General features: G+C 37.0%; 2 protein-coding genes across 6 annotated transcripts in view; both read left to right on the top strand.

The window, feature by feature from the left end:
* Positions 1-12,063, top strand: part of LOC129744186 (serine/threonine-protein kinase ULK2) — a 167,886-nt gene extending 155,823 nt beyond the window's left edge. The window contains exons 9-15 of the mRNA XM_055736597.1: positions 93-234; positions 289-430; positions 496-969; positions 1,034-1,304; positions 1,363-1,499; positions 9,191-9,326; positions 9,397-12,063. Coding sequence (XP_055592572.1) covers positions 93-234; positions 289-430; positions 496-969; positions 1,034-1,304; positions 1,363-1,499; positions 9,191-9,326; positions 9,397-9,473 — 1,379 coding nt within the window. The 3' untranslated portion in view covers positions 9,474-12,063. The remainder of the gene's footprint in view (positions 1-92; positions 235-288; positions 431-495; positions 970-1,033; positions 1,305-1,362; positions 1,500-9,190; positions 9,327-9,396) is intronic.
* Positions 12,064-20,454: 8,391 nt separating this feature from the next.
* LOC129744274 (uncharacterized) overlaps positions 20,455-25,285 on the top strand; it is a 107,303-nt gene continuing 102,472 nt past the window's right edge. For 3 of the 5 annotated variants that reach the window (XM_055736717.1, XM_055736716.1, XM_055736712.1), the window contains exons 1-2: positions 20,455-21,167; positions 21,386-22,211. The gene's annotated coding sequence lies outside the window, so the exon portion shown is untranslated. The remainder of the gene's footprint in view (positions 21,168-21,385; positions 22,212-25,285) is intronic. The other 2 variants (XM_055736713.1, XM_055736714.1) reach the window with 2 other exon arrangements.

Genomic DNA, 25,285 nt, shown 5'->3' with positions numbered 1-25,285 from the left:
TTCTTTCATAACATTTCTAAGTAAATCGAAGCTCTTTTGAAAATTCGGAATTTTAAATTACTTATATTTTTATATTTGGTATTTAATTTCAGTGCCAGTAGAGATCGACGACAGCGTAGGAACTCTCGCCAGTGCAAACAACACATCCAACAGCAGTCAGGACAACTCGGATGACTTTGTCCTGGTCCCGAACAACCTCCCAGTGGATCCGTGCAGTGGCAATTATGACAAAAGGTAAGGAGTTGATAGCCTTAATAGATTTTTCAATGAAACTGTTTTTTTCTTCAGTAAACCAACTAGAGTGCCTCAAACAGCTACGAATGCTCAGGCCAGTCCCCCAAGACCAAGCACGTTACCGATCTCGGAACCCAAACCGGTACCCACGGGAGCTAGGAAAATGTCTAGACCTCAAACTCAAACTCCACCAAAGGTATAATTGAAAAAAAAAATCAAGTGTAACCATTTTTAAATTATATTTGTTTCTTCTTCCAATAGAACATCCCGAATGCGATACCTCGATCTCAGCCGATAAGCATGAAGCGATCGGAACATCGTAACAGCAACTGTGACATCAGCTCAATTTCGCCACCGGCCGTACAATTCGCCATCGGAACCCCACCAACCGGAGGCCGCCGAAGGTCCACTTCCGGTGGGTCCCTGTCGGAAACACCTCCGCCACCTTCCTGCTGGACGGTGAGCCCGGCCTCTCATCACTCTCCGCTTCGACGATCCGGAACCAGTTCGCCAGTATTATCCAACGCTTTGTCCAAACTTCCGGCCCTTGGCAGCCCAACGCTGATTGCGACCACGGAGAACAACAATACTCACCATCCACTGGGGGCTAGGGCTTTCACCCTCCCGGAAATGGGAGCCACCGGCGGACTGCAGAGCTACTTCCACGATAACAATATGGACGATCATCCAATCAATTTCCATGCTCCGGAACTTCCCGCGGAAACGCTGCTGGATGTAAGCTTAACTTCTAACTCTTTCTTCAAATACTTCAAATTAAAAACATTTTAAATCTCATCAGCGTGAACATAATGAAACCCTGGCCAAGCTCAATTTCGTGATTGCGCTCACCGATTGCATCCTGGAGGTGGCCGATTCTCGATGTGCACCCCTCTCGGCCCTGATGTCGGCCGATGCCCAACCTATTGCACCGCATGCCCCGGAACACTGCAAACGGGCCGAACGGCTGGTACTGCTGGTTCGGGCCCTCAATTTGCTGTCTTCCGGGATGCATCTGGCCTCGTCACAGCTCCAGAGTGGGCACCTGAAGCCCTCTAATACGGTGAAAAATGGTAACTAGGTCTAATATTTCTATAGAATTGAAATCTTTAAACTGGTTCAAATTTACAGTTCTATCAATGATGCACACTCGATACCGATCGACCCTGTGCGAGTCGAAGAAACTGAACGGGGCAGGTTTACTGCAGAAGGCCGGGGCCAGCAATATTACAGCCGACAAGATTCTATACGATCACGCTATTCAGATGGTAAGTGATGCTTTGTTTCAAATTGTTTATGTAAAATAAAACTTTTGGTCAAAGAAATATTTCAAAATTTCATCCATAATATTTAGAGTAAAAATGCACTTCAAATTGGCAGGGATCATTTTCGATGTGGATTAAAATGCGATGGCCAAAGAATCACACTAGTTAAAAGCTGTCCACAACAAAAAAAAGTCCTAGTTCATATTTTCACCATGCACCTATTCGACTTATTGGACCAAAAGCGCTCTAGCTTTGATCTTTCCACTAATCAATACATTCATTTCTATCTAACAATTTTCCTTTGAGTTTCTTAACGCACCGAAATGCCAAAAAATAAATAAAAAAGTGGATGGCTCTTTTTGAAATGAATCAACATTCGGTACTTTTCATATCATCAGTGGTACTTCAAGTCAAAAATTTGAATTTTTCCTAGAAATTTTATCAGATAAATTTTTCAGTTTATATCCTATTGAAACATAAATTACTGCTATTGTAATGGGAGTCCGACTATAAAAAGTTGTCCGGGTAAAAATGCAAGCTAAAGTTTTAAGACGAGCATCGGTAGGGGTTTGAAATCAATCTGAAATAACGTTCAAGTCTGATATGTTAAAAGAAATTGATTCATCTCACCTGTTTTTTCTAGCTGGTTTTACTACACCCAAAGAATAGAATATCAATGCCTTCCGGTTCAATCGCGTGACATCATCTCTCTGGAGCCACTATTAATTCAATCAAGAATTTGGATCTTGCCTAGATATTTTACTTTAAAACATTCAACCCTTTAAAAAAAATTTACAATTGTTAGACATTTTTATAGATAGGATTGCAATTATTTCTGACATTGTTCAAAATGTCTTTCAGTGTTTAATATTGAATTATTAATAGAGATGTACTGAATATTCGGCGCCGAATACCGCCAAAAAACCGTTAAGCCGAATATTCGGCTCACCGAATAGTTGAGCCAAGTATTCGGCCGAATATCTACTAAAGACTTGAAAATTTTTCCAAAAGTTTTGGATAATTTATAAAATATTCAAAAGTAATGTTGTAAAAGCTACACAATCATCAAAAACTTATGGTTTCAGCAAAACATCTAAGGTGTATCCGCGTATCTTTCACTGTAGATAGTACAGAAGAATGTGAACGGTATTGCTTTTTACTTTGATTATAGTTTATTCCAGATTTTCTGGATATATTTAGGCTTGCCCATAAATCCAGTAAAGAATTCAGATAAATCAAATCTGGCCGAGATGTTCAGATATTGTTTAAAACTTCCCGAGTTTTGCTTGGGTTTATTCTCATTATTTGCTAAATCAAATAAAAACATAGAGGTCCTCTTTAAAAAATTTTAGATTCTGTGTTCAATAACGATTTAAAAAAAAAATCAAAATGTAGGTACATTAATTTTGCCCTTTTGTAATTTTTTTTTAAATCGTTCTGAAAGCCTGACCTTGTGGTCACGTGTGGTTGAAAGTATGGTATGCTTAAGGTAAAAGATCTTCCACCTTTTCAACAATTATTTTTAAGATATCTTGCTCAAATTTGACCTTCATCTAATTCAATATCAAAGAAGTTATTTCAAATAGCTTGGCACCTGCATCATCCGATAATATCACCTAGTTGAAAATAATTGACTTAAAACATGAGGGGCATAAATATGGAAGAAAAAGAAAGCATTGAAATAATCGCTAAAGTATTTATCATTAAAAACTCAATTTGTTTGGCCGAATAGTTGAAAAGGTCAACATTCGGTATTCGGCCGTTCGCCGAATACCACTTTTCGGTACATCTCTAATTTAATTATTAACATTATCGTTTAAATTTATTGCACCTCGAAAAATGGGAATTTTGATGCCTTGTGTTATTAAAGGTGATTCATTTTGCAACACACTTCAACCGACTGATTTGAAAAAAATATACTTATTCCAGAACAAATAAGCAAACTTCCATCATCCGAATACTTAAAACAACCAAATTGTACCGAATAACGAATACAAAATAGAAATGCAGTTGATAGGGCATGATTAATTTCAGACCTTTCCAAGGATAGGATTTTGGGGTTTAAATAAAACACAACTCGTTTCGTTAACGGTAGACTTAAAAAGAGAAAGTTTATTCATGTTTCGCCATAATTACAACTTTTCGCGCGTAAAACACAAGAAATACATGGGGAAATCTTACAAACTGGCAACCATAAGCACTCAACAAAATGGGTACGATACAAAGAGTAACCCATCAACAATTGTGACGTTCGATTCAGGGTGACCATTATTGTTGAGATTCAACATACTGGCCACCTAAAACGAATGTTTTATAATAGTAACCCTAGGATTGTTTTGGTTTGGATCTGTTTGGCAATTTTCGCACTTGTTTTCACAAGTCTGTTTGTTTCCTGTGGATTGGACTGGTACGGGTTCATTGGATTCTGGATACTGTTGGATTTGGACCTACTCCGGACTTTCGGATCACCTTGGACATCGACTTTGGAATGCGTGTTGAACTGGATTGTCATCTTTCGGCCAAAATGATCAGTGATCGGCACACTAGCTTCAAAGTACTTGCGATATACTTTAGAGCGAGTACTGACCGGACAGTCAGTACGGCAGGTGCTCGAATGGCTGATTTTGGATTCAGTACTACCCATCCGAGCCGGATCACTGATTGGGAACAAGAACTGTATCACTTGATGACAGGATGTTGGAATCGTCGTTGGATTAAAGTTCGGCAATGGATGTTCAGAATCATACATGATTAGCGCAGTAACTCCCAAAGAGCCAGAAGAGAACTTTGGTAGCTAGTAGGTATTGGGTAACATGGGCCTTGGATCGGCGCTCAGTTAGTTAGTAACAACGTATCGGAAACTAGGATAATTTACTTGGGTAACATGGGCCTTGGATCGGCGCGCAGTTAGGTAGCAACGTACGGATTGAGGTCCAGGGTCACTTGCCAGGGCAGCTTAACGATTTGGTAGCGTTGATGTTATATTCCTCGGGAATAGCGTCACTTTGAATTCTGGCCGTGGTAGCGTGATGAATCTAGGGTTGGACCAATCGGTAGGATGGTGGCATAATGCTGATGTGTCAGGACTATGTACTCCAGCGAAAACCACCAAATCCTGGTCACGGCACCAATGATTAATTTCAGACCTTTCCAAGGATAGGATTTTGGGGTTTAAATAAAACACAACTCGTTTCGTTAACGGTAGACTTAAAAAGAGAAAGTTTATTCATGTTTCGCCATAATTACAACTTTTCGCGCGTAAAACACAAGAAATACATGGGGGAAATCTTACAAACTGGCAACCATAAGCACTCAACAAAATGGGTACGATACAAAGAGTAACCCATCGACAATTGTGACGTTCGATTCAGGGTGACCATTATTGTTGAGATTCAACAGGGCAGGATAAGGAAGAGTCCAATGTACCGAAACTTTTTTTCACGATTAAAGAGGTTTCTAGTTCATCCAGGTTCTCTATCAAGAAAGTCAGAAACGAATAAATGCATGTCGTAACTTTTCCTAACTTGTTTTTGTGAATGTGAAGATTGTTCCTGAGGCAGCTAGTTTTCGAGGAAATTACAATTGAAAATGAACTCGACATCGTAGCTAAAAATAGAAAGTAAACAAAAAACGCTGTAAACATCCGTTTTTGTTGATTTTTTTTACCGTTATTGGATAGAGTACAAGTGAGTTAAACACTCTGACTTGTAAGTTTGAAATTAAATAACTATCGTCCCAACTTATCCAGATGTATCTGATATTTGATTTGAATTAGCCTCAAATAGCTTGTTTTAAAAATTTGAACGTTTAAACCTACCGATATCATGATATTAATCTTGCTGTCTATGCCAAATCCTAATGAAATCTTGCAAAATAAAAACTATTGATTTGTCACAGCCGTCTTTCACTAGACTAGCCGCCCTCATATTGTTGAGCTTAAAGACTGTCCCCGTGGAGAATTTTTAAACAAGTGTGTTCTGAAGTGGAGTAGGTACCGTTTATAATTCTATAGAAATCAGAGTTTTCTCTTTGGCGGATTGAAATTTAAACATCCACAATTTTTGCCCCAGTTGATTTTCTTAAACTGATTTTTTTTTTCTTCATAATCAAATAACTATTCTTTTCGTTGGTTAAATTTGAAGTGTTTTCGATGAGTTATACTTGAATTGTTCAAATGATATTGAAAAATGGAAATTTCAGCCCTGCTTCACTAAAACCTCGATATCCCATCGATGCTTAAAAGCACATCGTTCGAATTTGCATGCTGTTTTTTAACACAATGTACTGAATATAGACTGTTCCAGAAATTATAAGCACACTTTCAAAATAATGAAGAAATACTGTTATATTAAATTTTATTTATTTTATTTGGCACATTGTATGTAGGATCATTATTTGTGTCCTACCTAACACTGTAATCTTACTTATTTGTACCAAAAGCTTCTGCACAGTTGCATTACCCATAATTTTCACCAGTTTTTGTCAATCCTTTTTAAATTTTCCGATATAATCAGCTGGTTTTATGTATTTTCGTAGCTTTGCTTAGGTCGAAGCCTAACAAGTCTCGATCGGCCATGCCTCGGGGCAATTTGGCGGATTCATGTTGTTTGGCACAAAACAGACGTGTTGGCTTCTGTACCACCCTAATGTGTCTTTGGCCTAATGACATGATGCCAAATCGAGCCAAAACATGACGGGTCCATCATGCAGCTTAATTATCGGCAATAAACGCTTCTGGTGGCATTCCTTGATATAGTTCTGGGTATTCATTGTTTCCGATGTGACGTACGGGCTAGATATTTTGCTGCACTCGCAAATTGCCTGCCACACAATCACCTTCTTGCCAAATTTCTCGGTGAAAATGGCCTTCTCCGTTTCGGGGATATCCTTGTCAACTTGTCCTTGCGTACAGTGAAGTATTGTGACCCAGGAAGTGTTTTATAGTCCAATTTCACATACGCTTCATCGTCCATGATAATGCACCCAGAACTCTTGTGAAATTGAATCATACAGTTTTCGGGCTCTTGGTTTGACAGAAGCGGCATGATTTGGGTTCCTTTTAGATTTTTTCTGCTCCCGGTACGTTTTGAGTCCAAGTCGCTCTTTAGCACGCCTCACGTTAGACGTCAAGGTTCCGACTTTTCTCGCCAAATCCCGAACGGAAGCCGATGGTTTCTGTTTGTAGGCATATCTGACCTTTTTGTCGATAGCAGGACTAACGAACCAGATTTTCAACCATTTCTCGGTTCATCTTCAAATGTACAATATTTTTTAATAGCTTTCCGTACGCTTATATCGTCTTCTTTGGTCAATTTTCTCAATGAGATTCCACTCACAGTAGACCCCATGTGCACGATACTTTTAGTGTTTTCGTTAATTAGCAGTGGAAACCTAGTTATCCACGAGTTTTGTCCGAGATTTGAACCTCAAGCAGGCGGTTGCAGCCCGTAAAAATTGTCAGTGTTAGGGGTAAACATAAGGGCGGTGAGTATAGCAAGCATATATTTGCATCATCCCGGGTAACGATTCTGTTTGTTTATTCAGAAAAAGTTTGGTCAACTTTTTATATTGAAACTCAAATCTTGACACACAAAAACCCAAAAATACTTCAAAATTGTTTTTTATTGAGTAGTGTATTTAAACAAGTTTATCCAATACTTTATTACCAATCACTTTAACAATAAAAAAAATCGGATATATCATTACAAAGTTTGTGCCGATGTGAAATTTTCTTCAAGAAACCAATTTAAGCCTCAATTTAATTTTGTGTTTCTTGTCCTTCCAAATGCTCAACTCCTCATTCAAAAAGTATTGATTTTTTTTATTTTAAAATCATCTTTCTTGAATCGATCGTGATTATTTAACTGATCAATGAAAAAATGATTCGAAGTAGGAACTAAGAAAGTCTGAGAAAAATAAATCGGAAAAAGACTGTAGATCAGCTACGGAATGCTCTAAAAAAGATTTCACTTAGTGTCCAAGAAAGCTGAAGTTGAAAGCTATACGTTACACATAAGAATATTTTTTTTTTAAATTTAAGATCATGAATACAATTTTTTTTAAAAATCGTGTAAAACTCGTACTTTTCAATCAATGAAGCGTCATAATTGTTCAAGTCACTCCAAATAAATTTCGAAAATAGGATTGGAAAGTTGACGTAATTGAGCACATTTTTACATTTTAAGATTGTAAAAATACGAAACACAAAATTTTTTACGAATTTTCAAACGCAGCTGTTTTTCGAACTTTCTGTCAATTTGCAATTACTCAGATTTTTTTGCATTTAGGACTAACTTTGCACTGGATTTAGGGTTTATTAACACAAGATTAATAAACCCTAAATAATAAATTTATATTCACCTAAGTCATTTTTATACCAATTAGAAGCTGTGAAACAAGGGCCGCCGTACAAAACAAATTATTCTTGCCTTCAATTTTGCACATCATGAATCGATGATCACCACCATGTGAATTATTAATTTTTCCCGAAATCAAACGTTAGTGCGCGAACTTAATTTTTGTTTTTTTTTTGTAAAATTTGCATCTCATTGTATAACGTTTATTTGCTGTTCAAAAAAGGAATATACTTTAACATGTAGGTCGTCAACAAGCCGCTGCAATTTCCGTTACAATCCAATTTTGAAGAGCTGCAGAAACAGATTCAATAGGAGTTATAAACTGTTTCTCTTTTTTTTAAGTACCTTTTTTTAATATATGGATGATCCACCCATTTTTGTCCAACTCACCATCGACGTAGGGAAAAAGCAACTTTTTTTGGGAAAACATTTTGATGAACGTGATACATTAAACTATTACCAACTAAGAAACACTTTGAAAAAAAAAATTCTAAGCGAATGTAAAAAATCATGTGAAAAATTTCGACACTACTCAAACATAACGAACGTTCCATAGAATTTCTGCCTGGAACTAAAAAGTTATTTTGAAGTTTATAAAAAACAAGATATTTAAATATAATTTCTGAATTTTGTTTCAATGTTCCATGATACTTCTATGTCTGAATTGAGCACTTACAAAAAATGGTTGTTTTTCTCTCGAATGCACACGAGTAAGTAATTATGCGACTTTTGGTTACTAGGGTTTTAACTGGGTTAACTGAGCATTAGGTTAGGTAAGCTTGACGAATTTGTCTCTAGGTTTGTAACCATTCTGCTTTTTGTCTGTTTTCGATATAAGGGAATGGTCTTGACGAGAGTGTCCTGAACTCTCTGGAGCCACAACTCGCTTGCTGGATGATCATGAAAGCCTTTATTATTTTAGAATGAGCATCAAAACATGAAGATGGGGACCTCATTCCTCTTATTATGAATGATAACGCTGAATTTATATTACGAAACAATGTGGAAGGGCCAAGTGTTTACAATAACGAAAAAATGTTTGTCAAAGTTTCACTGACTGATTTAAGCTGGTTCTCTAATACATACCAACTTTTTAAAATTCCGTTAGGATTAAATACAACCTTTTCTTGGTTAAACCGTTAATTTTTTGAAATACCTAGAAAAACTAGGAAAGAGGATAATTAGGATGTAAAAATTTGTGGATGTGAAAATTATGGCTCATTTCAGCATCTCCTAAATGGAGCTGATGAGTTCCCAAATTCTAACGAAAGCTACTAAAATAGGTTGTTCACATTAAACTTCAATACTTAAACTATTGTTTTTTCTTTGCTTTCACAGTGCCAATCGGCAGCGCTGGACGAGCTGTTCGGCAATCCGGAGGACTGCTTCACCCGGTACCAATCGGCCCAGATTCTACTGCACTCGTTGGCTCAGAAGTGCAACCACCCCCAGGACAAAATGCTTCTCTCGAAATGTAAGTTACCTTTTGGGTTCATGATCTAGAGATGATTTTTAAATTTTTTTAATTTTTTTTCATCTTTCAGATAAGGATGCCGTCGAGAAGCGACTCTACATCCTGCAGCAGCAGGGCTTCATCTACGCAACCGACGAGCTTTCTTGAACCAGTAGCAGCAGCAGCAGCAGCTGCTTCGGGGGAAGCGGTGGCGTCATGCAGCTGCTGCCCCAGCGTCTGCGGCGTCCCTCGAAGGTGTTTTGACTCGGATCGTGGATTGGATTGAGTGGGGTTTTTGTTGGGGCAGGTGGTAGTAGTAGTAGTACCAGTAGTGGGTCACTGTCTCCGAGGGACGCACTGAACAACCAAACGTGGGCCCTGTGGCAGCAACCGGCACCAGTAGTATCGCAATCGCAACCCCCATCCCAGCAGAAACTTGGCTGCTGGACCCGGATCAGTGGTTCCGGTTTGTCGCAGGATGTCGTACGGGAAGAGTCCGAAGAGGAGGAGGAAGAAGAGGATGTTTTTGTGGCACGGGAGCGGTGGCCCTCCAAGTGAATGTGATGAACAAATGAGGAATGACTTTATCTAGAACTCGAATGTAGGAGTTTGTGTTGGGGGAATGTTTGTGATGGGAATGTGTGAAGGAATAGTTGATTCAGGTATTTGTGGGAATATTTTTTTCCTTTATTTATTATGTGATTATCTTTTGTAAAAGTTTTTCTGGGAAACTTTGAAAACCTTATTCTCTCTTGAAACTAACGCTTAGAAGAAGCTGTAAATCAAATCAAATCTGCTTTTGATAAAAATATATTGCAACACGTAGAAGCATCTATCTACCTACATCGAAACCAGTACGTAATTTAAGAGCAAACATCTTTAGAACAATCTCTTTAGGGAAAACAACATTAGTTTTCGTTTGAAAATCTCTAAACTAAATGAAAACCTATTAGCATGTTTCTAAGAATTATTTTGTCAAATTTTCCATTAAATTTTTATAACGAACTCTTATCCTGAAACTGAAACTTATTTTCAAATTGATTATAGATTCTGAATTCTAATAAGATTCTATGTTAGCATTCCAAAATTTTCTTCAGTATACAGTCCCTGATTTTGAATTGAATCTGCCACTCTTCAATTTTCGAAACACTTAGCTGCTTTGTGAATATACACGCTTAAAAACATTCGTAAGTGTACATAAAATTCCATCTAACTCAAAATTTCGACCACTATCAAATTAAACAAACGATAAACGGAAAAGGATTACTCAATATAGGAGACAAATGTTGGGCTTTTGAATGTTAGTAGTTTCGCTTATAGTAGGAAAACCAACACAAATCGATAACTGTAGATAATGTGAAGAAAAAAACGATACGTGAAACTCTAGGAAAAATATTGTTATCGATGCCGTTTGGCCAGGTTACGCAATGAAAGTTTGTTATGCACATAATGAAAAATACACACGAGACGAGACAAAAGGCGGGGAGAAATCAAGAGAAGCGCGAAATTGCTAAATAATTTCCGTTTTCTGTTTCAAAGAAAGGGGAACTTTATTCCAATTACGCGGGAGGTTTTCAAAGTTTAACCTTTTTTCTTCAATAAACAACTTTCAACAGAAGATTTTCTTCTGGACAACTGCGGTGACGCAAATTGTGCCGAGTTCTAAAAGCATCGGAGCTGATCCGGTGCACTTTTATACCCTCGGTCTGTGTACAAGAAGCGTTTCAAAACATCTTTTCTATTCTCAACAACATTCGCGCCGACGAGCGTCAACACACGATGACTAACAACATCCCATCTAGCAGTTGTGCAAATAAGCCTTTCGAAAATACCTTGAAAATAGGTTCCCATTGTTTTGTGACCGTTTTTCCATCAGACCGTTTCTGCGGTCTGGTTTGTGTTTTACCAGCATTTTTCTTGTTTTTTTTTTTTTGAAAAAAAAACATTTTCCGAATATTTACCAGCGCCTGTGTGATAGCGTGAGCGTGTGTGTGTGAGAGCAAACATACAAAATATGATAAAAGCTAGTACCTAAGTACAAATAATATCTAAAAATCTAGTAGAACCGAAAGCATTCGCTGGAGCGAGAATGACGAAAAGAGAACTGGAGTTAAGTCAGTTGGAATAAACATTAAAAAAAAAAACAAAACAGCACTGTTTAAAAAGAAAAAAAAACAGAAAATTCTGTTTAAAGCTGTAAACTTAACGGCGTGTATCGAAAACCTTACCATAGACCGCAAACAAAATTGTGCCACGTGTGATGGCCAGGAAGAAAGAGATAAAAACTTACCGGATGTGTTTACTGAAACATTGCGAAATCATCACATGTTTGTAGGCTGATTGACGACTAATTGATCACACTCCACATCTACAGATGAGAAATGGGGGCGATTTTGTTGCAATCCTCAATTGCATAGCATAGGTATCCTCCTGTTACGTTCGCTAATATGAATAGGAATGCAACAGAATTGTTGCAGCATTTTTCGGGTGTGATTGGGTTTAAACAGCAGAAATCAAACATCAACAGTTAATCATTAATTTAATCGGAAGGGTCTTGAACGGAGAATGACTTTTCCGAGAAAGGTTTTATGATCTTTGAGTAAGGAAACAGAAAACAAATAATAATCCCCATATGAATGCGGAAGAAACATATGTTAGAGGAACACAACACATTATATATGAAATAATAATAAAACAAAACAGACAAAAACAACAAATAAACTTCATAAAATAAATAATAAATACTGAAATGTAACAGCTCGAGAGTAATCGATTATCCGAACGTTCCATGAAGTAGGCCTTAGGTCAATATTTCGTTTAGAACATAAATATAAAGTTGAAAGTTTTTATGGAATTTTTTTTTCTCATTAAATGGTTTTTTTTTTAATTCTTATGAACCTAAAACGAGTTGTTTTCTCAACCTTATAACTTCAATTGTTTTTTTATGTGCGGTCCTAGTTACCTACCATTGAAACACTGCGATTTTATAACACTAAGCTCCCTGTAGAGAAACAACTATTGGCTCGGGGTGGTTTTTCGAAATATTTAAAAAAAAAAAATGGCTTAACATCATCAAGTCTAAATTGATAACAAAGTTCCATTGAATTTTTGAGTTCATCGACACTTCTCATTACTCACCCTTTGTCGCAGCAACTCTTTAGGAAGGAATTTGGCAACAAAGAATAAGTCAGGAAGCAGAGCAATGAAAGTGAGAAATTATCAACCTTCTATAACTTCTTGATATCAAATGGAAAACCATTAGCGTTGTATTTTGTCTGGAGGGACTAAGGAGGGGGTGCCAAATAATCATAAAAACTCTTTTCGTACTTAAATATAATTTTTTCCTAATTTGATTACATTTTATTAGTGTTAAAGTCACGCAAATAGAAATACATGGAAGCCCGTCCCCGCTTCTTTTCCTCCCACTGAAAAACGGGAGCGATCTAAAATCGTTGTTCAATTTGCTAGATAAGTTCTCGAGTCATTAATATCTTTAAATGTCAAACTTGGTTCCATTTACTTGATCAGTATTCGAGTTACGCAAACAGTCTTACAGTTCTTTTCCCCAGTTCCCCAGTCATAGAAACATTTCTCGTATTGAAATACCCTCCCTTACCAAATTTGATTGGTTCTCAAGGACTACCTCAGTCTTTCATACCTCTCCTGAAAAAGGGGAGGTGCGGGGGGGGGGCTAATTCCAAATAATCATTAAAACATTTTATGTACCCAAATCTCTATGCGAAAATTGGTTCAATTTACTCGATAAGTGTTCGAGTTACGCAAAAAATATATAGGATACCCCTCTCCTCTTTCTATTTCTCCACTGGAATGAAGGAGGGGTACCAAACAATCATAGCAACATTTCTCATATCAAAATACCCTTCCATGCCAAATTCCGTTCCGTTTGCTTGGTAGTTCTCGAGTTATGTAAAAAAAAATGCAAGAGAGCCCCCTTCCCCCCTACCTATCTCCCCACTGGAAAAAATGGGGGTTACCAAACTATCATAGAAACATTCCTCGTACCGAAATACACTACCATGCCAAATTTGGTTATATTTGCATGATCAGTTCTAGATTTATGAAGACTTGTTACTTTTACTTTTGAGATCCCTTCCCCCTTTCCAGTGAGAGGGAGGGGTCTTAAACTATTATGGTCGACCACCCCTCAGTCATTGCGCTTTAAGGACGTCCTCTGGATCTTAGGTCAAGAAGCGTCGCTCACACTGAGTAAATGAAGATCTTCAAAGTAGGATTGGTCGATCTTGGATCGATCTTTGCGAGATCGATCTTTTGAACTCAATTTTTCGATTTTTTGGATCGATTTTTTAGCCTTGGTAAAATCGATTAAATCGGTTTATTTTCGATCCGATCTTTCGATCTTTTGAAGTTTTTTTTCTATATATTTCGGAGATTTCGAGATTCAGGTTCATGCAAAATGTTGATTCCTGCACCAAAAAAATTGTAGTGGGCAGCTTCATATATAAAAAAAATTGAGACCGACATATTAGGTGGCGTCTTTATTTAATTTAACCAGAACTTCTACGAAACTTGTTATCGAAACTTTCGAGTCTTATCAAGGTTTCTGAAATCACAGAATAATCTGTAAATTCACAGAATTTTTATCAAATTTTCGCACAGAATTTGTGTCGCAGATCACAGAAAAACTTGTTCACAGAATGCACAGAATTTATTCTATTCTATTCTATATTTTTTATTTATAGAGGATTTTAACCAACTTGGTCATTCGTCCTCTTAAGAAAAGTTTACATTTTTAACTTATGTCTAGAGTTTTTGGATGATTTTGGTACTTCTTAAAAATTGTAGTAGGTTGTCCTCGTTGAGCACGTCCAACGCCCTCGATACGTCATGACCAACTGAACCATCGGTGTAAATCTGGAGATGATTTGAATAGCGTTTTTGAAGGTGGTTTTTGAACAGTTGGACTGCCTTTTGGTTACTTTCTTCTACTTTAAAACTTTTTTTGATCGACCAGTCTACATCGGGAGATTTGGAATTCCATGGTCGAGTGCAAACTGATCTGGATTTACAAACATTGGGAATATCTTTTCCAATTAGTGATTGGAATGCTTGAAGTGATCTTTGTGAGGCCGGAGTGATTGTAGCATGTGGTTTTTCGAGAGTGCGGATGGTGGATGTTGTCATGCGCTCTAATAGTCGGTAAATTCACGGTAGAGTTCCGCTTTCTGCATGGAGGGTGCTGCCATAAATCAGTACCTTGGTGGAATAGAGAAGTACAAGAACTTATAAAAGATCGAAGACGAAAGTTAAGACGCCTAAGAATCCTTCCAGCAGACGACCAACAAAGCGCCAACGCTTTAAAAGAGTTCCAAGTATCTCGCAATGCGGCACGTCGTGGGATAGCGGAGGCGAAAAAAACGAGTTGGGAAAATTTTGTCGCCACTTTTACATCCGACACCCCCACAACAGTTATGTGGCAGAATTTCAATAGATTCTCTGGGAAACGAAAATCGCCCCGAATAGTACTCGAAACCCTACACGGAATAACAGAGGACCACCAAAAAGTTGCAGAAAGTCTTGGAGACCATTTTCAGTCAATGTCCAATCAACCCCAACTACCATTTCCACCGCCACCACGTACCAGCCGGAAAAATGAAAAGGAAATATCCGAGCTGAAAAGAAAATTCTCTATACAGGAGTTTTTCTACGCGACGAAATCCAAAAAAGGCAACTCTGTTGGACCAGATAGCGTAAGTAACGAAATGATACGACGACTACCCATTGCAACCAAAACGCAACTCCTCGACTGTTTGCACGAGCTGTGGGAGAATGGAACTTGTTTGCCCTCTTGGAAAGAAGCCATAATAATACCCCTGACAAAACCTGGGAAAGATCCTAAGAAAGCTGAAAACCACAGACCAATATCACTAACAAGTTGTATTGGTAAAACTATGGAACGCATGGTCAACCGAAGACTTGTTCAGTGGATCGAAGACCGAAATCTATGGAGCCACAACCAATACGCGTTCAGAAAAGGAAGGGGTGTAGAACAATATTTAACAGAACTAGAGGCTGCTTTAGACAATCCCTTCGAAAAAAAGCAACACTCTGAGTTGGCCCTACTAGATCTCAGCAAAGCATATGATACTGCTCAAAAAGCACCCATTCTCGCTACTTGGGGAAGCTAGATGGGGAATTAGTGGAAATCCATATAATTTCCTCCAAGACTTCCTAACAAACAGATCGTTCAAAGTACTGGTCGGTGGAACTTTATCCCAATTGAAATCCATAGAAAATGGAGTTCCGCAAGGATCAGTTCTTGCTGTAACACTATTCTTAATTGCCATGGAGCCGTTATTCGAAAGAATCCCCCGTGGAGAGCAAACATTCGTTTATGCTGACGACATAGTGTTACTTGTATCAGGAGCACAAGTGAAAAGTGTTAGAAAAAAATTACAGAATGCTGTGACAAAAGTGATCGAATGGGCTGACGGGATAAATTTCACAATTTCTTCGGAAAAGTCTAGCATACTTCATATTTGTAAGAGAAGAAAGCACAAAACGGTCCCACAAATAACTATTAATGGGAAAAACGTTCCTGAAGTAAAAAAAGCGCGCAACAACGTACAACGTACAACGTTCACAAAAACCTTAAACTTTTCGCCCCAAATTTTCGAAACAAAAGCAGCACTAGAGTCTCGCCTAAACCTCTTACGTGCAATAGGCGGTCGACCATATGGAGGTCAAAGAACATGCCTACTGAACATGTTCAAGAGTATAGGTGAATCAAAAATATTTTACGCAATTAACACCTTAGGGAGAAAAGGCATCAACTCGCTAAAACCACTTATGCCCAACTATAATTCCGGTATACGCATCGCTGCTAGCGCTTTGCGGAGCAGTCCACAGAATTTATGTGTTTTTTTACATACTTTTGAAATTATGAATATTAAAAAAATTCAATAGATGAATATTTAACTTGACTTTTCTATAAAATTCATAACAACAACGTCACAGAAAACCGTCACAGAATTTTCACAGATTTTTTCCGGAAACCTTGTCTTAAGTCGAAACTCAGTACAAGGCTGACCAGCATTTAAATGAGACCTCAACAAAAAAGTATTTCAGGAAAAGTAAAGCGTTCAATTTTATACTTATATTTGAATAAATTAAATCCTCAAATTAATATTTTCATATTCTGTCTACTCTTTAAAAAAATTATACATTAAAAATTTGGATACATAAAGAATTAAACATGAGCTTTCCAGATGTGTCATGACCTGGGACTGAATTCGTGTCATTTTCTGTTTTTGATATGTCATTTACACTCAACCAAAGTCATGAAAAGTGAAACATTCTTATGTTAAATTTCAAAACATATTTTTAATTGCTCATACATTTGATATTCAAATGTATGATCTTTCCTGTCATTTTTCACTATTGATTTCAGCATAAAGCATCAATCAGGCCTCTTTAACAACAATTTCAAAGATCGATCTTGCAGAGATCGATCCTTTTGCTTCGATTTTTTAGGTGTGATAATCTCAAAACGTACTTTTACCCGACTCGTACTTTTACCCCACCTTACTCTATATGAAAGTCTTATGATTTAGGTAATAAGTAGAGATGTACCGAATATTCGGTCGCCGAATATTCGGCGCCGAATACCGCCGAAAAACCGTTAAGCCGAATATTCGGCTCACCGAATAGTCAGGCTAAGTATTCGGCCGAATAGGCTGAATATCTACTACAGACTTCTAAATTTTTAAATTTTTTTTGGATAATTGATAAAATATCCAAAAGTAATGTTGTAAAAGCCACACAATCATTGAAAACTTATGATTTCAGCAGTTATTTACTAGGAAGAATGACCTTAATGGGTTAAATTCCTATAAAGAAGGAAAAATATGGTTTCAGTAAAACATCTAAGGTGTATCCGCGTATCTTTCACTGAAAATCGTGCAGGAGAATGCTCAACGGTATCGTTTTAAACTTTGATTATAGTTTATTCCAGATTTTCTGGATATTTTCCGGCATGCCCATAAATCCAGTAAAGAATCCAGATAAGTCTAATCTGGTCGGGATATCCAGATATTGTTTTAAATTTCCCGAGTTTTGCTCGAGTTTATTCGGATTATTTGCTAAATCAAATAAAAAACTCAAATTCCTTTTTAAAAAATTTCAAATTTTGTGTTCAATAACGATTTTTCAAAAATTTCAAAATATACATTAATTTTGCCCTTTTCTATATATATATATTTTTTTTTTTTCAAAAATCGTCCTGAATGCCTGGCCGTGTGGATACGTGTGGTTGAAAGTATGGTATGCTTAAAGTTAAAGATTATTTATTTTTTCAATAACTCTTTTGAATATATCTCACTCAAATTCTACCTTCATCTAATTCAATATCAGAGATGCAATTGTAAAAAGCTTGGCATCTGTTTCGACATGTTTTATCCCAGATTTCACAGGAACGCAATCTCTTTGCTGATAAACGCCCTAGAAGCGAGGAGTCGTCTAATGTCTTTTCAGTTATTGGTGACATTTTAAAAATCTGAAAGACCCCTACTTGAAAAATATCTTGTAATACATCATCCGATAATATCATCTGGTTGAAAATTATCAACTAAAAACATGAGGGGTATTTATATGGAAGAAATAGAAAGCATTGAAATAATCGCTAAATTATTTTTTTTATTTAAAACTCAAAAGAATATTCGGCCGAATATTCGTTTGGCCGAATAGTTAAAAAGGTCAATATTCGGTATTCGGCCGTTCCCCGAATACCACTATTCGGTACATCTCTAGTTATAAGAATAAGAATTTCTAATTTTCAAGTAAAATGGCTAAATTGATCGAATTTTAGCAAGATTTGTCTATGAACTTTTTTATAACATCATCACAAAAATAATCACAGACTTTTCTGGAAGAATCACGGTATAACAGATTTGTTTTGTCAAGAACCCATAACTTTTTTATGCTGAGTCATTAGACTCAGTCGATTTGGGGTCATTTTTGAATTTCTCAAACCCGGGGTCTAAAAAGCTTCGTCTTGGTCCAATACTCATCCATGATTTTTTGCAGAATTTTTAAGTATCGTTTACATGAGTAAATTTGAACTTTTAGGTTTGTATGGGAAAAAATTGAATGTTTCGTACTAAAAACTTCAACATCATTTTTGTTTCTTTTATAGAACCAAGCCAGCTAATGGTTTTTGTGCCAATTTATAAATTCCTTGAAGGAAATTTTTCGTTGAACAGCTATGTCAAAGACCGTAACTTTGTATATTATTAGGCAAAAAAATTATTAGCTGTTTAACAGGGGTATGTCTTTTGGCATTGATAAACTGTAAATTTATGATGTCAATTGATTTTATAATTTATCAATGCCAAAAGACATACACCTGTTAAACAGCTAATAACTTTTTAGCCTTATAAGATAAAAAGTTACGGTCTTCGACAAAGTTGTTCAGCACAAAATTTTCTTTGGAGAATTTATAAATTGGCACAAAAACTATCAACAGGATTGGGTCCACAAAAGAAACAAAAATGATGTTGATTTTTCAGTACAAAATACTCAATTTTCCCATACAAACCAAAAAGTTCGAATTTACTCATGTAAAGGTTATTTAAAAATTCTGCAAAAAAATCATGCACCAGTTTTGAACCAAAATGAAGTTTTTGAGACCTCAGGGTTTGAGAAATTTAAAAATGATCCCAAATCGACTCAGACTACTGGATCATGCCGATCAGAAATCTAAAATAGTTCACCCAAAAATTACTAACTTGTTGATCACAGAACTAATCTTTTTAAAAAAATGTGAAATAACTGAAATTTTCAAAAAAAAAATATTTGCTAAATACTTCTATATCGTTCTATCATTGCTAGGAATGAAAAAAATTATGACTTCACCAACAGATTTGAAAATGCCTGTGATCATCTGTAGTTTTTCGATTTTTCGTTTGCTATTCCAACTCGCTTTTTGAGATTTTGATCTTGAAAGTGGTAGTTTCAATTTTATATTACGCAAGTATAAATAATATTATACTAATGCTTTTAAAAGAACACAATAAATGATCAAAATGCTAGAAAAAGTGAAAAATCTGAATGATTGAGGGGCAAATGCAGCTCAGCATATGCATATTTGTTAAAATGAATGACACTTTTTTTTGTAGTTTTAAACCTACATATGTAAATGTACTACTTCATGCTTATTAACAATCTATCGTAGAAAAAGTAAAAAAAAAAAAAGAAATGAATTCAATCTGAAAATAGCTTTGCGGGCCGCACAGAAACGCACAGAAACCGATTGCTGATTTCCAGCAAAAATTTGGATTTCTGAACGTTTCCAGCAATTTTTTTTGCTGGAAATCGAATGAAAATCTTTGTGTGTACGTTATTGGGAAGGAATGTTACTGCAATCCAAGTCTTGTCCTAAAATTCCAGAGAAACATCTGCCACGGAAGAAAAGCATGACTAACGCCAGAAGAGTAGAAATGAACAACCTAGATGATTAAAGAAGGTTAAAGAATTCCTAATATTTATAAACGAGTATGACTCCCTGCTCCACAGTAACGGCACTAGGGCCCTTTGGTTTAGCTAGACAATCGGAGATGCGGGTTCAAATTTCGCCAGGATTGATTTAAGTAAAATTTTTATAATGAACAATTGTAGATAATTCACGAAAAACAATTTAACAAGAATAATTTTGAACCATATACATCTCTATGACAAGGTTTCCCCCAATATTTCTCAATAAATAAGCCTGCTAAAACACCTGTATCTATATGCAATTTGCTGGTGCGTGTTCCAATATTTTGGAAAACTGGAGACACCTTTTTTTTACTTTATTGGGCCGCAATAAACACCCAGGTCGTCGCGTCGGAAACGATCGGTACCTTTACCCTAGCACCATCAATTCAGTCAGAGCAGAGCTCCAACTAATCGGTTTAATTCCTCAGATAACAGGCGGGAAAATTTACGAGAGGTTCCTCCCCTTAGTATCTTATCAGTAGGACGTTCGGACTAATAACGTTCGTTGGTTGCTTTTTTTCTAATGGTGTTTTCTTCTTTTAATTTTAGAGAATTCCGCCAACCCTAATCCCGCGGCTGCCTGTCGTTGGGGAAAACGTGGTGCCTCGCCTATAAAAAGTCCGGGCACCGAAAGACCTACTTTCAGTCTATGTGTAGATGGGCTCGATCGAACAGGGAGCAAGCAATATTATCAGTTCCACGGGAAAGAAGCTCTAGAAGACAAGATAAGAGCAGCTGGCGCATCTCCATCGTGTGGTCGGGTTCAGCAGCTCTCGGAAAACAGAGAAAGGGGGTTGTCTTATCACCGCGTGGTGTTCTAGAATCGACACTTTTTTAGGGGAAGAACTATTTTGGGGAAAACTGGCGACCCTTTGGACCAAACAGGAACGCGTTCACAGAACTCGCTGGGAACAATAGCGATTGTAAACATTGAACCGAAGTGAATTCGTGTCGGTTAAAAACTCGTTGGGCTACTACGATCCACCCTTCAGGGAGAAGATCAGCGATCCAGTTTTTTGCTAGGGGAAAAGTTCATATAACGCCCCATGTGGCTAATACGCGCCACTCTTGTTCTGAAGAATCTGAAACATTTTAAGCCTGCAAAATATTACCAATTTGTTTTAAATGCTGTGATTGGTCATGGCAAGTATGAATTTTTCCTTAAAATGCCCCTGTGTCGTGATAATTTCACAATTTAGGTTTTTCTTCATTTCGATCTAAATTTTAAAACACTTTTAATAAGGTGTCACCAAGCAGAAAAACACGAATAAGACAATATTTTCTGACACATCGATAGAGGAGAATCTAAATTATGATTTTATGCTAAAAAATCATACTGAACTCGCTAAGGTATGCTTTTCATGGGTATATTCTATCACGGCCCATGCGCTCTTTATAACGCGCCAATCGTAGTAGGCTGAAAATAGCATTGATTTTTCAAAAAGGCCAATTTTCATTGAAAATGAACAAAAAGTCTAAAACCATATGTTGAGCGTTAATTCAGCCCAAAAAACCTATTTTTCATTTTTTGTTAAATTTCTATTAGTCCATTTTGATTTTCTTTTCAGTCAAAGTGTCTGTAAGTATTGGTGTGTTTTCGGTCTTCGGCTGCTTTCGGGTGTGTTCGGCTGCTAGGCGCGTATTGAATACACAGCGGCGCGTATTCGCAACACAGTTTTGTTCTGTGGCTTTGAACATGGTTTTTAAAAATCACGTTTTTGAAGAAACTATGGTAATTTGAGTAATGAAAAATCATAGGAATTTGTAGAAAACACTTTTCTTCAACGATTACACCCATTTTAAACACAATTTGTACGTGGAATACATAGAAAATCAGCGATTCGCTTAGGTGGCGCATAATAGGGCATGTTCCCCTACTGTTTTTGTTTTGAGTTTGGGGCGTAGATTTTGACAGGCAGTGACCCCCCTCGTGTCCCCAGATATTGACATCCAAATCGCTGGAGCTCTGTTTACAAACAGAACAAACACTTCATTGGAAACAGCCCGGGAACAATGGTTTCCATTCATCGGTCGTTCTTGGACAGTTATCGAATAACGCATTGCAGGCTAGCTGTTATTATTCTTATTATTGCCCCCGCCGGTATCGGAAGAATTAGTTTACCAAAACATATCGGCCGGCTAGAAGAAGATAACGGCGGTGCGCGACTATTGGACAAACTGAAAAACTACGCATTTACAAAAGTTTCGGCGCATCCGGGAACTAGACAGAAACTGATCGTTGGCCTGCCGCGAGTTATAAAGTGATTTTCGCGGGTGTAATCGCGGTCTGATACAAACTAATCAAATTGTTATTGGAAGTGAGTTGGAAAGTCATCCTGTACCCATTATCAAAGGAAGAAGAAGAATTTAGCATCAGCAAAACTGACTGGAAGGGTAAGCAAAACATTGAGCAATCACTAACTGATACCGTTTTAGTAGGAAAGAAACCAGTCATCATGATCAAGCCGAAAGTGTAATCAACGGCCACGATTAACCGATCGAATACCACGTTTTGTGTCGATTTGGAACCCGACGAGCTATTTCCGACGTCTACATATTTCCATTTGTTTACACCGAATAGTGGCATATGCGACGTTACATTTGCTTACAATTTCGTCAGAAAAAAAAAAACATATGAAAAACATAAACAAAACTGCTGATTAAACATTAATCTTCGATCGGCGTGATTTGCTATCGCCTAGCGCTGATCTAATAAACGATTGCGGCATCTCAACGTCCTTACAGGTCAGCTGTATAAATGTGGTTTCAATTGGGATTCGATCAAGCATTTGCGATCCACTGTTGGCTAGTGTGAGGTCTGGTCGAGTCTGGTGAATCTAGAACACGCAAGTGACTTTCGCGAGAAACAGAAGCACAAATGGCGTAACTTTTTTTTTAAATTTTTCTGGTATATTTGAATTTACATGATTTTACATTTACAGACGTGGCTCACCAGAATTTTGATATGGCGACCGTCAAAAAACTTTTGAAAGGTGCTACTCGCATATTTTGAACTTAAAATATTACTGGTGTACTTATTTATCAACCTTTAACCAATTCCTAGTTCTATACCACGAGTTCAGTGATATTGTCATACATTAACGTGGATATTGTGTCCCTGTTCAGACAAATTTCTGACCCCATTCTGGTCGCCATGGAATAAGCAGCATGACTTAAAAATTCCTGGGCTTTTGAAAGTTTTCTTTTTTGGTCAAACCCATAGTACTTGGAAAATAACAGGTAGGCTGAGGTTGCCAGAATTTTTTCACAAACTGGGCAATTTTCTATAAAAACCTGGCAAAATCTAGGCATTCCATTTCTATTATAACGGCCTAAAATCCGGGCAAATTTTGTAAAAACGCAAAAATTCTTCAACAAAAATCAAGATAAAAGAATTGAAAAATAAATATTTTTTTTAATCAAAATTCAAAAGCAGATTTTAAATCGTATTTTAAGCGGGCCATAGACTACACAACATTTGTACAAATGCGATGAAATTCGATGAAATTTTGTCGCTGTGAGCACGATTTGCATAGTGTATGGCACTGCTTGAATGAGTGCCCAAACGGTTGGAGTAAAATCGGTCGGGATCGAAATATTTTGTACAAAACATTCTCCCAGCCGGGGTGGAGATGGTTTTTTTGTTGCTGTTGCTGTTTTCGCCAGCAATCATTTTGTTCGCGTGAAATATGTTTGTATAGTGTGTGGGCGAGCATAGATCAAACAATCGACGCGGAATCATCGAATTTGTACAGGCCAATTTGTGTAGTCTATGGCCCGCTTTAGGCTTCGAAAAATCCATTCATGATTATTTTTGCAAAATCTGCTAAAAAAATTGTTTTTATGGCTAAATAAAAAAAAATTAACACAATTTTTTTTTTTGATTTTCCAAACGTGAAAAAATCAGGGCATTTTTCAATGAAATTCCTGCCTGGCCTGATTGTTCTCAAATTTTGTATCAAATATCCGGGCAAACCCGGATAAAACCGGGTAATCTGGCAACTTTAAGGTAGGTCATTCCGCTTAACCTCACTTGAAAGCTCCAAGTTTGTAGTTATGAAAATTTGGCAGTTTTATATAGAATAGCAATCAAAATTATTAATTTCTCCATCAAAAACCATTCGATTCTTTTGAAAAGGGCTTCAGATTGAAGATTGATTCTGCAGGCATCGGAAACTATTTTTGCATTGGATTTTCCGATTTGGACCATAAATAATGAGTATTCAAAAAAAATATCATCACCGTCCCTCTTTGTTGAATGTAAGCAATGTAATATTTTCTTCTGTCTTATATTTGATTAATGATCTTACAGAGTTAATTTTTCTGTGATAAAAAGTCATTTTGTTTGAATTTTTATTCAAATCGTCCAAGAAAAAGGTCACTCATGGCAAAAGTATCACAAAATTTAAACTTAATATCGACAAAAAGCCCTTTACATATTACCCTCAGATGTGTTGAAAAGCTAAATATTGTTCATTGCATCAAAATGCATCAGTGCATATTTTTCTCATAATTTTGATGCTTGTCAATCTTAGAAAAATGAAATTTTCTTATAAATTCCATACATTTTCCAGGGTTTTCCATAACTATTTTTCGGGGTATCTTACCAATACGTTTAAAAAGAGCGGAATAGCCTACCAAACGCTTCTTATGCTAGATGTACAATTAAAAAAAAATCATACAATGCAAAAGTTGGACCTTACCAAATGGGTTATCGTCGAAAGGACACACACACGCTGACTCGAAACCGTGAAAGTCGGATAAGACGGACACCCTATAGTAGAATCGCAATAGAAAATCAGAGATGTTGCTTCTCTGATAGGCAGTTCGGGATATTTGCTAAACTGGTCCGAGTCCTGTATCGAAAAAGTGTGTTTTTTCTGGAATCACGTAATGATTAGGCGCTGTTTTCTCCGGGGATTTACTTTCAACGGCGTGTATGGCATATTTCAGATGCTCAGTGATTTTTGACCGGCAGTTGCTCTTGCCAAGGCCTTTTGAAAGCATATGGAGGAACAAACCGATCAAAAATTTAGAATTCCTGAAGAAACTTATGTGTCCGTTTTACCCCACCTTGAGGTGTCTGTCTAATCCAACCTAGCAATTTTTTGTTTCAAAAATTTTTTTGCTCAAACCTGTCACCCAAAATTCGCTGGTTTTCCTCCAGGTAAATGAAATGATGGCCTTCCACTTTCCTTGTAAATGGGATCTTGGCTGGATTATCTTGAAAGATATTTTGTATAGTCTCTGTATGTTTGGTTGATTTCCTAATTTGCTGGATTTCTGTGATTGTTTTCCCATGTACGTTCATCATTGCCTTTTTGTTTACTGATTTTAATTTTGGTGCTATTTATCATCAACTTTCGAACAGGGACCATCTGAGAAAAGGGATAATTCAGGGTATTAAATCCTTCCCTCTCACACATGAGTCTATTTCAGGGTTTTACCGCACCCCAGATCGCGTAGCT

Source organism: Uranotaenia lowii, chromosome 2 (assembly GCF_029784155.1).
Source record: "Uranotaenia lowii strain MFRU-FL chromosome 2, ASM2978415v1, whole genome shotgun sequence".
NCBI classification, from domain to species: domain Eukaryota; kingdom Metazoa; phylum Arthropoda; class Insecta; order Diptera; family Culicidae; genus Uranotaenia; species Uranotaenia lowii.
The sequence above is the reverse complement of the archived record's forward strand: the minus strand, read 5'-3'. Positions and strand labels throughout refer to the sequence as shown.